Source organism: Paroedura picta, unplaced genomic scaffold (genome assembly GCF_049243985.1).
Source record: "Paroedura picta isolate Pp20150507F unplaced genomic scaffold, Ppicta_v3.0 Ppicta_v3_sca22, whole genome shotgun sequence".
In the NCBI taxonomy this organism is placed as follows: Eukaryota; Metazoa; Chordata; class Lepidosauria; order Squamata; family Gekkonidae; genus Paroedura; species Paroedura picta.
Genome location: NW_027518619.1, coordinates 3070605 through 3086372, shown reverse-complemented (window position 1 = coordinate 3086372; position 15768 = coordinate 3070605). Strand labels below are relative to the sequence as shown.

The 15768-nt window shown below is 45.1% G+C and overlaps 1 protein-coding gene across 2 annotated transcripts in view; it reads left to right on the top strand.

Annotated features, from left to right (window-relative positions):
* Positions 1 to 12341, top strand: part of LOC143828379 (aldehyde oxidase 1-like) — a 63102-nt gene extending 50761 nt beyond the window's left edge. For both annotated transcript variants that reach the window (XM_077318770.1, XM_077318771.1), the window contains 7 exons: positions 1197 to 1271; positions 2628 to 2680; positions 5791 to 5905; positions 7028 to 7093; positions 8432 to 8620; positions 9744 to 9911; positions 11435 to 12341. In XM_077318770.1, the coding sequence (XP_077174885.1) occupies positions 1197 to 1271; positions 2628 to 2680; positions 5791 to 5905; positions 7028 to 7093; positions 8432 to 8620; positions 9744 to 9911; positions 11435 to 11482 (714 nt within the window). In that variant the 3' untranslated portion in view covers positions 11483 to 12341. The remainder of the gene's footprint in view (positions 1 to 1196; positions 1272 to 2627; positions 2681 to 5790; positions 5906 to 7027; positions 7094 to 8431; positions 8621 to 9743; positions 9912 to 11434) is intronic.
* The last annotated feature ends 3427 nt before the right edge of the window (positions 12342 to 15768 follow it).

Below are 15768 nucleotides of genomic sequence, written 5' to 3'. Positions count from 1 at the left end.
ATTATTTTTGTTCAGTCAAATTAATTTTTATGATGGCGCTGTCGGGATTTTTTTGTTTGTTTTGTTTTCTAACCATTTGGAATTGACTTTAGGGATTTGAATTTCTATTCTTTATTCATCCGTTCTTCACCTCAAGAAGCAAACGTTTGGAGAGATGAGATATAAATGCTGAAGATGAATCTTCTGGCTTAATGACAGGAATCCAGGTTTTCCCAGTATTCCTGTTAGCATATCGATATTGATATGGAGCTGTTTCCAATATTTAAAGTTACTGCTGCCAAATCAAATTGAGTGCATATTTAGTCAGAAGTTTATTCCTAGTTAGATGCTTTGTACAGTTGCTTGTGAGCAACTCTGGTCAACTCATAGGTACCGTATATACTTGCATATAAGCCGACCCGCATATAATCCGAGGCACCTAATTTTACCACAAAATCTGGACAAACGTATTGACTCGAATATAAGCCGAGGATGGGAAATGCTCCATCATCACAGACTCTCCCATCTAGCCTCCCCCCCCCCCCAACGAACACAGAAGAGTCAAGAGGATGAATAGCTGCTGGTATTTGTAGCCCACTTTTCACCCACAGAAACCAAAATAATAGTTTGGAAGAAGTGATTAAGAAGAGGAAGAAGTGAAGGCAAAAGGAAAAGAAAGATCAAAGTCCCTCAGGCAAACTGTTGATGTCCTACAAGCTGCCAGAGCAATGATTGGCTGGCTGGAGCAGGCTTACAATAGAAATGAAAGAATCTGAGTTCTTTTACAGCCAGATGTCCAGAGCCAGCTCGGTGTAGTGGTCAGGAGCACTGACCTCTAATCTAGTGGGCCGGGTTTGATACCCTGCTCCTCCTCCACATGCAGCCAGCTGGATGACCTTGGGCTAGTCACAGCCCTGATAAATCTGTTCTGGACGAGCAGTGATATCAGGGCTCTCTCAGCCCCACCTCCCTCACAGGGGGTCTGTTGTGGGGAGAGGAAAGGAAAGGTGACTGTAAGCCACTTTGGGACTCCTTCAGGTAGAGAAAAGCGGCATATAAGAGCCAACTCTCCTTCTCACAGGGTGTCTTATGTGGGGAGAGGAAAGCAAAGGCAAATGTAAGCAACTTTGAGACTCCTTCTGGTAGAGAAAAGTGGCATATAAGAACCAACTCTTCCTCCTCTTCTTTTTCTTCTTTCTGTTCCTGCCAACCGTCAGGATGCCTGCCAGACTCTTCTGAAGCGCCTGGAACCGGTCATTTCTCAGAATCCTAAGGGCTCTTGGAAAGAATGGGTGAGAGTGTTTCTATGGATAATATGGTTTCACAAAACAACAGGAATTGGAACTGTAATAAAGCACACTTGGGAGTGGTTCATAGGGAAACAGAGCATAACAGAGTGGAGTGGAAGTGGAAGTGGAGTGTCAACCCCAGTAGTAGGGATCCCTATTTAGTAGGGATGCCAGCCTCCAGGTGGGTAGGAGATGACCCGTCGGTCAAGGTCCAAGAGAAGTGCATGGAAATTGACGATAGCAAACAATTTATTTCCCACAAAGTGTAGTCATCTCAGCAAATGGTCCAACAGTCATAACAAGTCCCTAGGTGATCTCGCTTTTGAAGAACTTCTTCAGTGACTATCTGTTCCACATAATATATTTCTGGTAAGAGCTTGGAGGAGGAGCATGTCTCATGTCTTAAGTGCCACTCAGCGCTTAATACCCACTCAGGGTAGCTGTCCTACCCCGAATACCTCCTCCTCCAACCGGCTTGCCTGTCTGTCCAGTGGCCAGCCAATCGCCTTCCCTCCCCCACCCCTGACCACCCCCTCCTCCTTCCACTTCTCTCTGAGGCTCGGAGGCTGCAGATTCCTGCTGCGTGAGAGCTGCCCCAGCCAGTGAGTTCCCTAACAGCTGCCTGCAGCCTTTCCAGGTCCTGGGGAAGGGGGAGTCTGTCTGCAGAGTTCTCCACCCTTACTCCCTAATCTAGTGCCTGTTGTATTCCTGAAAGCAACAGGCTTGGCCCCTAGTAAATAAATAAACCCCTTGTAATTGTGTACATTATCATTATAGGATTCCCAACCTTCAAACTTGAAAAAAATATATTCAGAATTTCTGATTTTCACATTCAGAGTTTCTGATTTTCACCATAACATGTATGCGTACTGACGACTTTCTCAACCATGGTTTTGTGAAACCCTGGGGTTTCTTGACTGCCCTGGAAGCGCTTCTTGAATGGGTGGGAGTAAATGTTTTATATATATATTTAAAATTTATTAAACAAGTGGCCGGTGATGGGCCTGGAGGGGGTGGGAAGGAGAGGGGCCCTGAGCATGTGTTCACAGCTATGCATCTCAACCATATTCTGCACAATTGTGCCACTTCTTGGGTTTTTCGAAACTTGAAGAAAGTTTCAGGGGTTTCTCAAGAATAAAAAAGTTGAGAAAGGCTGATGTACTGGATGGTATTAAAAATAGCGCTGTTCTTTTGGTTGAAGAAATCTGAGCTAGGAGTAACTTACTTTTTTTTTTTTTTACCTTGCATATGGAAAGATATAAGGCAAAATTGTTTATTGGATTTTACGCAGTACTGTCTTGCATATATACAATGCAGTTTGGAGCAAGAATGAGCTTACCACGGTTATCTCTTCTACAGGCAAAAGAAGCGTTTGAACAGAGCATTAATCTGTCAGCAACAGGTTACTTCAGGTAAAATGTTTGAGCTCCTCTCTGCAGCCAGCTTGGTGTAGTCGTTAAGAGCGGCAGCTTCTAATCCAGGGAAGTGGGTTTGATTCCCCTCTCCTCCACATGCAGCCAGGTGGGTGACTTAGGGCTAGTCACAGTCCTGTTAGAGCAGTTCTCACAGAGCAGTTCTGTCAGAGCTCTCTCAGCCCCACCTACCTCCCAAGGTGTCTGTTATGGGGAGGGGGATGAAAGGGAAGGCGATTGTAAGCCGCTTTAAGACTCCTTCGGGTAGTGAAAACTGGGGTATAAAAGCCAACTCTTTTTCTTCTGATCTAAAGGTAAAGGTATCCCCTATGCAAGCACTGGGTCATGTCTGACCCTTGGGGTGACGCCCTCCAGCGTTTTCATGGCAGACTCAATACGGGGTGGTTTGCCAGTGCCTTCCCCAGTCATTACCGTTTACCCCCCAGCAAGCTGGGTACTCATTTTACCGACCTCGGAAGGATGGAAGGCTGAGTCAATCTTGAGCCGGCTGCTGGGACTGAACTCCCAGCCTCATGGGCAGAGCTTCAGACAGCATGTCTGCTGCCTTACCACCCTGCGCCACAAGAAGCTCATTTCTTCTGATCTATATCAGTGCAATTGCGCACAGAGTTACATCCTTCCAAACTTCTTCACTTTTGACGGATTTAGAGCAGTGTGATTTAGTTTAGGATTACACTGTTGTGACAGAACATGATTAAGCGATGATTGCATTGAATACGAATGAATAAATTTGTATTTTCAGTGACATCGTAGCCTTTTCAGAGCAGGGGCCACGTCACAATTGCAGTGCCAGAAAGAAAACAGTAGCTCAAGTAGTCTGAATAGATGTTTGGAAAAGTATTTGGGGCTGGCTGCCTGTGGAGGCTCATGCACTGAGTTAAAAATACTGAAGTTTTGTAGGACTGCAGGGAATTCTAAACATATAAGACTAAGGACAATTACCAGCCTGAATTGCCACTGATCTCCATACTACGGAGGTCTGGAGGAAATGGCGGCTTCAGAGAGTAGATGGTGCTGTTATACCATAGAGTCCAGGAGAAAGTGATGTCCTAGGGTGGCCTCAGAGTTTGAATGCTGTAGAATTTCTGCTTCTCTTATGGTATACCATAGATTCAAGTGGGTAGCTGCGTAGGTCTGAAGCAGCACAGTAAAACAAAATCAGAGTCCAGTGGCACCTTTAAGACCAACAAAGATTTATTCAAGGCGTGTGCCAGTCTTGAGTGCCAGCACTCTTCCTCAGGAATAAATCTTTCTTGGTCTTAAAGGTGCCACTGGACTCTGGTATACCATAGAGATTAGGATAAACTGACACTCACCTGTTAAGACAAAAGGCCAGAAGCTGATTGGAGATTGAGAGCCTGGTGGAACCGCTTGGGGCTGGTGTCCCCTTCTGGGCCTTCAGAGAACACTTTCTCCTTAACACTGAGAAGAACCTGAAGTGGATTTTGAGAGGGTTTTATTTAAAGTTGAATGGAACATGACCAGGTAGCAACCACTTATTCTGGGACATATATTTAAGATTGCAGGGTTGTTATGCAAGGTGCATGTGCACAGAACCCTGCAGGTAATATAAGGTGGGAAGAAGTGGCCTGAAATTTGAATTTTGATCACAGGAAGTGACCTCCCAGCCTGAGGAGGATTTGGAAGAGCTGACCATAAGCCTAGATGGGAGATTGCAGCCCTGCAGATCTCCTTCCTCTCTGGTCATCCCAGCTACCACCCTCAGGCTGGAATTGGCAAACATAAGACTAAGAGCAGTAATAATGGCCACAGTATCTAAATTATTCATGGGCAGAGCTAGCAGTGGAATTAACCACAGTAGGTAGATGGAACCTCCATTTTCAGATGCAGGATCCATTTGAACAGCACAGATGCTGGAGACCGACAGCTGCTTTGTGGGCTATTCCTTTAGGTTCTACTTGGGTGAATGTGTTGATCATTATTTGATATTAGTCGAAGTGGACATTGTTTCTGATCCAACAAAGCTCAATTTTGCATTCTTAATAAGATGATGCACTAACCTGGGAGTTCCCAAAGTGGACAGTACGCCCCCTGGTGGCTGTAGAACAATCCAGGGGGTGTGGAGGAATTTTGGGGGAGACATTCCAAGGTGGCTTGCCATTGCCAGCATCCGAGTAGTAGCAACTATGGACTTCCTTGGTGATCTTCCTTCCCAGTGCTGACCAAGGTCAACCCTGCTTAGCTTCCTGAAGAAAACAACAGCTTCAGAAAGTGGTCTCGATGGGGTCATGCTGAGCTCCGTCCTTTCCTCAGATTCTGTCCTTCCCAGGCTCCACCTCAGATCTCCAGGAATTTCTTAACCCAGGGTTGGCAACCCTTCCCCAAAAGTCTCCATCTTTGGGAGGCTGGAAAAGCCTTCTCCTGTTTGCTCCTGACCACGGCATTTTCCATTGATTGCCTCTTTCTTTCTTTCTTTCTTTCTTTCTTTCTTTCTTTCTTTCTTTCTTTCTTTCTTTCTTTCTTTCTTTCTTTCTTTCTTTCTTTCTTTCTTTCTTTCTTTCTTTCTTTCTTCCTCCCTCCCTCCCTCTCTCCCTCTCCCTCCCTCCCTCCCTCCCTCGCTTTCTTTCTTTCTTTCTTTCTTTCTTTCTTTCTTTCTTTCTTTCTTTCTTTCTTTCTTTCTTTCTTTCTTTCTTTCTTTCTTTCTTTCTTTCTTTCTTTCTTTCTTTCTTTCTTTCTTTCTTTCCCAGTCTGTCTTTCTCCCCAATGAGGACTGAAAGTAACTTTCACAAATGACTTCTATGAAGAAATTACTCCTCCCCCCAGTCTAAAAGAGGGCAGCTGCACAAGCACCCAAACAGAAGTGTAGGCCATATAGTATGTTTTGAATTTGCAGTAGGACCTAACACCAGGTGTGTCTTCATATATGTGGTGTGTCTTCATATATGTGGGGGGTGGGCACCAGGGTCATAGACCGGCCCCCAAGGGGGCGGGAGCCAGAAAAAGTTTGGCAACCACAGCACTCACTGATCCAATCAGTTGAGGCTTCCTAATATGCTCTAATGCCATTGCCATGGACCACACCGTTCCATCCCTTTCATGCGCATCATTCTTCCCACCACTTCTTCCAGGGGTTATGAAGCAAACATTGACTGGGAGACAGGAGAAGGCCAGCCATTTGAATACTGCATTTTTGGAGCTGCTTGCACTGAGGTTGAAATCGACTGCCTGACTGGCGATCGCAAGGTAACCACTGGACTTGACTTAGGGTTAAGGTTAGGAAGGAAGCAAAACCTACAGCTGACGTCCTGCATTTCTTTCAAGTCAGGAGTAGGAGGTTCGGTACAGCTTCGTTTCTTGGCTACTATTCAAGTTTTTGTTTTCATAGAATCATAGAGTTGGAAGAGACCTCCTGGGTCATCTAGTCCAACCTCCAGCACTATGCAGGACACTCACATCCCAATCGCTCATCCACTGTAACCTGCCACCCCCTTGAGCCTTCACAGAATCAGCCTCTCCATCAGATGGCTATTCAGCCTCTGTTTAAAAATCTCCAAAGATGGAGAACCCACCACCTCCCAAGGAAGCCTGTTTCACTGAGGAAGTGCTCTAACTGTCAGGAACTTCTTCCGGATATTTAGACGGAATTTCTTTTGAATTAATTTCATCCCATTGGTTCTGGTCTGTCCTTCCAGAGCAAGAGAGAACAACTCTGCTCCATCCTCTATATGGCATCCTTTTAAATACTTGAAGATGGTTATCAGATCCCCTCTCAGTCATCTCCTCTCCAGGCTAAACAAACCAAGCTCCCCCAACCTTTCTTTTAACTTATTATATACAAACTTTGATATCTCTAGCTGTTTTTCCTTAGTTAACGTACCCTTGTTTTAACTGCTCTAATTTTAAAATTTGTATTTAGGACTGCATTTGGCTTAATTGAGTTTTTCTTTATTGGAGCTGCTGACATTTTTAAGTGTCATCTTTTATAGATTTCATAGCTGCTGTTTATGTTCCATTGTAAGCCATTGTAAGCATTTCTTTCAAGTCAGGAGTAGGAGGTTTGGTACAGCTTAGTTTCTTGGATACTCTTTCAAGTATTTGTTTTCCTAGAATCATAGAGTTGGAAGGGACCTCCTGGGTCATCTAGTCCAACCCCCTGCACTATGCAGGACACTCACATCCCAATCGCTCATCTACTGTAACCTGCCACCCCCTTGAGCCTTCACAGAATCAGCCTCTCTGTCAGATGGTTATCCAGGCTCTGTTTAAAAATGTTTAAAAAACCTTGAGTGCCACATGGTAGAAATGTGGCTAATAATAAATAGTTTAAATAAATAATACAAGTTTTCAATTTGTACTTCTTGACAGAATGTCAGAACAGATATTGTTATGGACATTGGCCACAGCATCAATCCTGCAATGGATATAGGTCAGGTATGTCATGACATTCTTGTCGGTTTTGTGATTCAGCTGTATAAGCAAGACCTCCTTCTCTAAACTGGCCACACTGTACAGTGATGTCTAAGGCCACATCCTGCACTGAATGGGTGTCTAGTAGGGGTGGCCATTCAGCCATTCAGCTATATCCAAGCTGGAAAATATTCAGAGAATACCTTGCTGGTATTTTCCAGCTATTCTTTCAGCCAAATATAGATTGAGGAATTTTTTCAGCTATCCAAAATGGCCAAGCCATTACAGTTCTGTCAGAGCTCTCTCGGCTCCACCCGTCTCACAGGGTGCTGGTTGTAAGGAGAGGAAAGGAAGCTGCTTTGAGACTCCTTATAGTTGAGAAAAGTAGTCTTTGAAAACCAACCCTCCCGAGAAGGTTCCATCCATATCTCAGTGGCTGGACAAAGTGGCCAAACTGTCAACAATGGCTAGACTCACTTATATGGTTAATGGAAGATCTGTAGAAGAGTACGAAGAACAACGGTGTTATTGCTGTATTTGCTGGCGTATAAGACTACTTTTCCCCCCTGAAAAACATTCCTCCAAGTGGGGGGGTCGTCCTATATGCCGGGTGCACTTCAGTTGGGATAGACATAGCTGCCCATAGTGGCCTCCCGATGCCCGCCCACCTCATTCTACATACAATCCAGTATTGCACGGTATCCAGCATGGCCGTGGCGGGTCATCAGCGTGGCTGTGGTGAGCATCAAGAGCGAGACAGGGGTGCCAGCCTTTTCGGCGTGACTGGCCCGTTCTGATTGGCGGGAAGGAGTGGCGCTCCGGCCCGCCCCTTGTCTACGCAGAACTCGCACATGTGCACTTGTGCATTAGTGCCGGTCATAGGGAGATGCAGGGGCGGGGCAGAGGCGATGCGGTTGCGCTGCAGCCGTACAATGCTGACAATGACAGGTACTGTAATGTAATGTAACAAGCTCTATATTTTGAGTGGAAATGTTGGGGGGTCATCTTATACGCCCAGTCGTCTTATACGCCGGCAAATACGGTATATGGACTATCTTAAGGAAGGAAGTTAGATATACTTTATGGAGCAGTAGGGAAGAAGAGTGAGGAGGATATTATACTTCTCTGTATTGTACATCAATATGCTTTTTTTTGTACTCCTGCCTGAGTTGCAATCTTGTTCTTTTGTTACCTTGATTTTATTCCAAATAAAACTAAAGTTTCACCAAAAAAACCCCTACCCTCCTTTTGGTATGTTTTATTTAATACTTAAAAAAAAAAGACTCAATGCATAGCTAATGCTGCTTCAGCACAAGGTAGCGGTTAGAGCTCCAGGACTGAAGGGTCACTTCTTGTCACCAGATCGAAGGAGCATTTGTTCAAGGTCTTGGACTTTACACAATGGAGGAAGTCAAGTTCTCCCCTGAAGGCACCCTCTACACACGAGGTCCTGATCAGTATAAAATACCTGCAGTATGTGATATCCCAGAACATTTCAGCGTCTCCTTGCTGGCATCTTCAGAAAGCACCACAGCCATCTATTCATCCAAGGTAAGAGGACCAAATCCAAGCTGTATAAAATCAGAGTCCACTTACGACACCCAGGACTCAACAGGGACAAAGGGTTTTTATCTCACTATTCATGCTATCCTTGTTCAACTTGTGTATCCATATTCCTCACTATTTATTTTATTTGTGAGAATGTGACTGTAAGATATGGCATTGTAATGGAATTTTGAGTTTGACTCCCTGGCCTTGGGATAGTTACCAGCAATTCCCTGGGAGGAATGTTTCACGGTTGTATGGAGACGGATGGAGCAAGCAACATATGGGGAGGTGAGAACCTTTGACCACTGATAAAAGGCAGTTTGGTCTCTCCCTGTGTTTTTGAAAAGTACACTGAATTCTACGGGATTGATTGGCTGTTTTGACAAAGGATTATCATTGGCTATATTTGGTTGTGACACAGTCTACTGATGTAACAGAACTGATTTTTGCTATATATTCCCTGTCATGTAAGAAGATCATAGTCTGACAAAAAGTGCTTGCTTAAATTTTTGTTGGTCTTAAAGGTGCTACTGGACTCTGATTTTATTGTGCTACTTCAGACCAACACGGCTACCCATCTGAACAATCCTACCTGTATTAAACTGATTAATCCCAGTATTGAAATTAAAAAAAGACATAAGAGAAAAACAGTTATGCTGAAAATAAGCTGTTCGTGGTTTGGAGACCGTGAAAATTATGTTGTTGTTATTTTTTAGATGCATTTCTGTCTGTGACTTGACATATGCATCAGTGTCATCGAAATTAGGCAGGATCTAAGTGTATATTAGGGATAACAGACTCCAGGGCCTATTATGCACACAATAGATAATGCACTTCCAATGCACTTTAGAAGTAGATTTTCTTGTTCTGCACAGGAAAATCCAGCTGCCAAATCACATTGAAAGTGCATTATCCTTTGTGTGCGGAATGGGCCCTGGTGTGACCTGGCAATCTGGGGCAATGGTGCGTTGTATTCTTGGTGCTTAGGGGGCCACAGTGGGAGGATTCTGGATGGGCCATTGGTCTATTCTGACATGGCTTCTTTTACATTTGTAAAAAGCTTCAACCCCCCCCCCCCCAAAAAAAAAAAACATTCTCTTTTTATGCATTTGTTTTCCTTTGACAGGGCCTTGGTGAATCGGGGCTCTTCCTGGGATGCTCTGTGTTCTTCGCACTGTGGGACGCAGTTGCCGCTGCAAGAAGAGAAAGGGGATTGCCTGCGGACTTTGGGCTGAACAGTCCCCTGACCCCTGAACGCATTCGAATGGCCTGTGCCGACCAGTTCACCAAAATGGTAAAGAGCGTTTTGCTTGTGCTGAGGCGCTGGTTCCAGTGAAGAAAGGCAGTCAGGAATAGGCAGGGCCAAAAATCTGATGTCAGGAGACCCTATCCCCTAGATTAAGCAAACCTTGATCTAGGACATTGGCAGCATTACTGTGGGCAGAAGGACCTACTCACAGCAGCAAAGGGGACCAAGGGAGGAGTGCCTGCTGTGCCTCTGTCTTGGTACCCTTCAGGCAAGGAAGGGATCTCTGCAGATGGAGGGGAGGGAGAGCACTCTTAGAGCCTGGAAACTTTTTAAGAAGCTTTGGAAGCTCTTCTCTGCAGCAGCTCTGCAGTCTTGCCTTCTCAGGTGTGCCTGCACAGAAGGCCACTCAATGACCAACGCTTACAGGTGAATGCAGCCTCATGTTACTGTGCAGAAAGGGCCATCCTATGGACATTTCAGAGCCTCCTGAGATCTCTCTTTATTGCTCCCCCCTCTACTGCCTCCAGCCTCTGAAAGCAAAGTCATCTATCGGTGAAAAAAATGTTCTTTAGAACAGTGGTCCCCAACCTTTTTATCACCGGGGACCACTCAACGCCGGGGACCACTCAACGCCGGGGACCACTCAACGCCTTTTACTGAGGCCCGGTGTGTGTGGGGGGTAGTTTACTCCTCTACTCTCAACCACTGCCCTAATGCTCTTTGATCACTATGGTAATGTTTAAACATCCCTTCAAAATAAGATACAGACACGCCACAACAATGAAGTGTGTTGTAAAGGGCTGGGGGGGGGGTGTGAAGTAAAGGGCCAGGGGGGGGGAGAAGGCGTCCTTCGGGGCCCACCTCCAATTAGTCGAAGGACCACATGTGGTCCGCAACCCACAGGTTGGGGATCGCTACTTTAGAAGGTTCACAGCTAGACTTACATCACTCTGGAGGTAGATCCAGGTGGCTAACTATGTTGGTCAGAAGCAACCAAACAGAGTTTGAGTCTTGTGGCACCTTTTACGATCAATAAAGTTCAGTGTTCCATGTAAACTGCCCAGAGCTGTAAGGAATGGGCGGTATAAAAATCCAAATAAAATCAATAAATAAACAAATAAATAAATATATTCTGGGTAGACGCTTTCAGGTCATGTGCATGAAAGCTTATACTTGAATGTACATGAAAGTTTATACCCAGAATTAAACTTGTTGATCTTAAAAGTCCTTCCTTCCTTCCTTCGGGAGAGCCGTGGGAGGCTGCTGGATGGTAAATCTTTGCCAGTGTAGGAAAATAGTTTCTCTGGCACTGACAAAGGTATTTTGGTACCCGAAGTAGAATGGCTCACTTTTAATTGACTGACATTAGAAATAGCCCTCTGGGGAGTTCTTCTGCTGAGGCTTCATTTGGAGTTAGTGGGAAATTAGTGGTCTCACACAATTCCCCTGCAGTTCCTTTGCTTCATAATGATGCAGACTTTCGGTACTGAGTAGATTCCCGAGAAACCCAAGTTAATTCAGCTGTGACATCTTCCAAACTGATTACTCCTCCTTGTTCGTCCTCCTAGATCCCAAAGGATGAAAAGCCAGCTCTGTCCTGGTCCATCTCCCTGTAGAAGTGAAACAGGATCAAATGCAAAGGACCTCCAGTAGCATCAACTTCTCTGAGGAACATCGCCCAACAATCAACCAATCAATGCGATTCATTTTAATCCAGCACTTACTAGGACTGTGCATTCAGATTTATACGCTTATCAGTATTTTCGAGGATATGTCGCTTCCCAATTGCACCTGGCTTTTCTCAGGAAAAGTGGAAAAAATCCCAAGATAATCCTGGATATATTCAGAAATTCCAGGTATTGTCAAGCAGGCTTATGTAGTCCTTTGAAAGGAGTCAGCCTGATTGGCAGCTGGGATGTTGGGGGGCTGAGAGCTCCACTAAACTCCATCCTCCCCAGACTCCCGAGGGGGATCAGTCTCCCCAGGGGGTGAAGTCTAACATCAGATCCCTGCCAGAATATTCTGCAGATATTTCCATGTCGAGAAAATGGGATTAATTCTGCAACTGTGTTATATTCATAGTAGGAACTACAATTATATACCTTACACATGTAGTGAGTGTTGAAAACTGTGGATACACCGGTGTTAATTACCACAAGTAACTTTAATATTTTCAGTTTTATGGCTTCCATTTCTTTTGGGTTATAATTAAAGACTGCAGCTTGCAATTCTTCCATTGTGCCAGGAATCAGCTCTAACTAAAGATTGTCCCCCCAATAAGCTTCTATCACTGAAGCTGTCATACAGAAGGGGTAGCAGCCAGGCATCCTTTCATTGTACTTTGATAAGAGACCTAATCTCTAAGCACTTTAAAAATCTTTTAATTGGTATTTGTATTGGCTTTTCTGAACTGCAAGCCATTTTAGGAGACTTTCATTCTAAGTGTAAAAAATAAACTGCTTTCCCAATACTGAATTGCTTTTCCATTTTTTCCATACCTTGACTTTTCAAAAAACTAATTTTATTTTCCAAAGGCTCCGTGAGTTTCATCCAACTTCATGTTGCCTAATATAACCAAGAGCCAGTTTGCTGCTCTGTGCTGAAACCTTGTTCAACAAAGTTATCTTCTATCCCCTTATCTATTTAATCTATTTATACTTACATGATATAGTTAAAGCAATTTATATCCTAAATAATTGAGAACTGCAAATTTGAATTTATCCTGATGACACAGCATTATTATCCCATTCAGCAATAGGCCTGAAATGTATGTTGATGAGTTTTGGTTATTATTGTATGACTGAAGGCCTAACAATAAATGTTGATAAATCAAAAGTTGTAGTCTTCACAAGAGGTTGTATTCTGAAGGGAAAAGACTGGAAATTGGCAAATGCCAGTATTGAAGAAGTAACAGCCTTCAGATATTTGGGTACGTTATATACCCAACATTTATCTTGGATAAATCAATTCCAATCCATTTTGAATAAAATAAACCCATACCTAAATGCTCTGACATGATTTTTTCCATAGAGTCATAGAGTTGGAAGGGAGCTCCTGGGTCATCTGGTCCAACCCCCTGCACTATGCAGGACACTCACAACCCTATCGCTCATCCACTGTAACCTGCCACCTCCTTGGTGGAAGGAGGAAAATATTATCCCACACCCACACAAACTTTCTGGGTAAAATAAATCAAGCATTACTTTATGGAGCAGGTGTGTGGACAGAAGGCATCTCAGAGAGCATTGATTCATTTCTTTGAAGATTTTTGAGGGAAATAACTAGATTATAATTAAAATGAGAATCTGAGATAGCCATCCACCAAAAATTCACAATTCCCTCATTGGAATCAGCAGTTTGGCTAGATGCCTTTAGAATTAAGATTCTCTTTAACAACAGATCTGAACTCCCACTCAGATTAAAAGATGATCCATTTCAAAGTACATGGAGAATGTTGGTCAACCAGAGACTAAACCAGCTTGTTTTTTCTTCAATGAACAACAAACGAAAGCAATTCAGGAGATCAACAAAGAACTATTGATATTGGATTTTAAAAGTACAGTCCAAGAAGCAAGACAGAATTGACTTATAAATGTAAATCAAGGCCCAACTTTTTAATTACAGGATGTGGATCCATATACTATCAGGTCTTGGCAACTTACAATTTGAAATTAATAAACTTATGATTCCCCCATGTGATAACTGACAATGGCTTAAGGCTTAAAACCAAAAAGCATTATAAATTCCCGCCCATCCCCCTGGAACCTTCTACTGCTCCGAGGGAGGGGGGGGCTTACTGCCCATTTTGGTAGATTCAAATGAGTAGCCATGTTGGTCTGAAGTAGCACAATAAAATCAGAGTCCAGTAGCACCTTTAAGACCAACAAAGATTTATTCAAGGTGTGAGCTTTCGAGTGCAAGCTGACGAAGAGTGCTTGCACTCGAAAGCTCATGCCTTGAATAAATCTTTGTTGGTCTTAAAGGTGCCACTGGACTCTGATTTTATTGTGCCCATTTTGGAAACTCCTAGAATGCATTGTTTGATGATGTCACTTCCAGGTCACGTTGGAAAGTGACATACTCATGTTGCTGCAATGTCAGCTGAGCTTCCCTCCTGCTCGCGTTGAGTCCTGCCCCCCCCCCCCATTGCTTTAGGATGCTTAGGGCTGATCCTGCGTAGAGCAGGGGTTGGACTAGATGGCCTGTATGGCCTCTTCCAACTCTATGATTCTATGATTCTAGCCCTAACCCTAACCGTAACCCTTATCCCCATTCTATGTAACAATATTACAGCAATTGGCCATTGTTATGTACAGCAACAAGTGGGGAGCTAAAAAGAGGGGGCAATAAGCAACCTTGTCTAGCCCCCTTATTTTGGGGTATTTCAATCAAAAGTTAGTTTTACATCCATAAAAGCTGCAAAGAAATTTCCCCATTTTATATAGTGTATCCTATGCTGACTACCCATCTCCTCCGATGCCCCTGGAAGATACCTCTGCATCATGCACACTACACATTTGGATTTCCTGGAAGGTCTACTCTAGGGCACCATACCCCTCCCCCACACCCTGTCCTTCCCATGCTCCGCCCCCAAATCTCCAGGAGTCTCGAAAGCTGGAGTTGGGAACCCTAGACTTTGAGAGAGATCCCTTAAGGGAGTGAGTGAACCAAGCCAGCAGGTGGGGAGGGAGACAAGGAAGCCGGGGGGGGGGGGGGGGGGAGTAATCAGCCTGGGGGAAGGAAGGCATGCTGAGTGGGGGAGGGAGGAACTAGGGATGCCAACCTCCGGGTGGGGCCTGCAGATCCCTCAGGATTCCAGCTCGTCTGCAGACAATAGGGACCAGTCCCCCAGGAGAAAACAGGCACCTGGAAGGGGGACTGTGTGGCCTCGGAAGCCCAGTGAAGACCCTCCCCTCCCAAATCCTGCCCCCAGAGCTGATAACCCTGGGGGGAACAAGAAGGAGGTTGGAAATGGTGGAAAGGAGAGGGCAGGAGGAGAGGGAATGGGTGGGTGGGAACAGCAGGGGAGGAAACGAGATTTCCCCTTCCTTGTGAGTCCCTCTCTTGCCTGGACATGAACAATTACTGTCAAAACCGCCATAGAAAAGAGTTGTTTTTTCTACACCCCGTTTTTCACTGTCTGAAGGAGTCTCAAAGCGGCTTACAAACACCCTTCCCTTCCTCTCCCCTCAGCACAAACCCTGTGCATTGAAGGGGGCGGAGAGATCTCAGAGAGAACCACTCTGGGTGAACAGCTCAGAGGGAACTGTGACCAGCTGCATGTGGAAGAGAGGGGAATGAAACCCAGTTCTCCAGATTAGAGGTTGCCGCTCTTTGACTGCCACACCGTGATGCTTCTCTTTACTTTGCCCGCTCTATGAATCTGCTGGTGGTCCCAGGGACATTCACCGGGGACATGAACCTGGCCTCAACCAGGGCCAGGGCTTTTTCGGCCCCAGCCCCGGCCTGGTGGAACGAGTTCCCGGAAGAGCTAAGGGCCCTGCCGCAGTTATCAGCCTTCCGCAGGACCTGTAAGACGGAGCTCTTCCTCCAGGCCTATGGTTGAGGCCGGGTTGAGGTCCCGGAATGATCATCAGGGGCTCCCCTAGAGCCGGCGAGATCAGGACCCTCGCTCCTAAGGAAAGGGCTCCGGAATGCTAGCTGGACGGGGGGGGGGGGGGAGGAGACGGGAGCCGTCTTTTAGAATCATAGAATCCTAGAGTGGGAGGGGGCCATGGAGGCCATCTAGTCCAACCCCCTGCTCAGCGCGGGATCAGCCCAAAGCATCCTACAGCATAATGAATTGGGGATTTTAAAGGTAGTGTGGCTTTACTGTTTTATTGTAAACACCCAAAAGCCTAAGAGAGCGGTGGTATATAAATCAAAGAATAAATAAATAAAC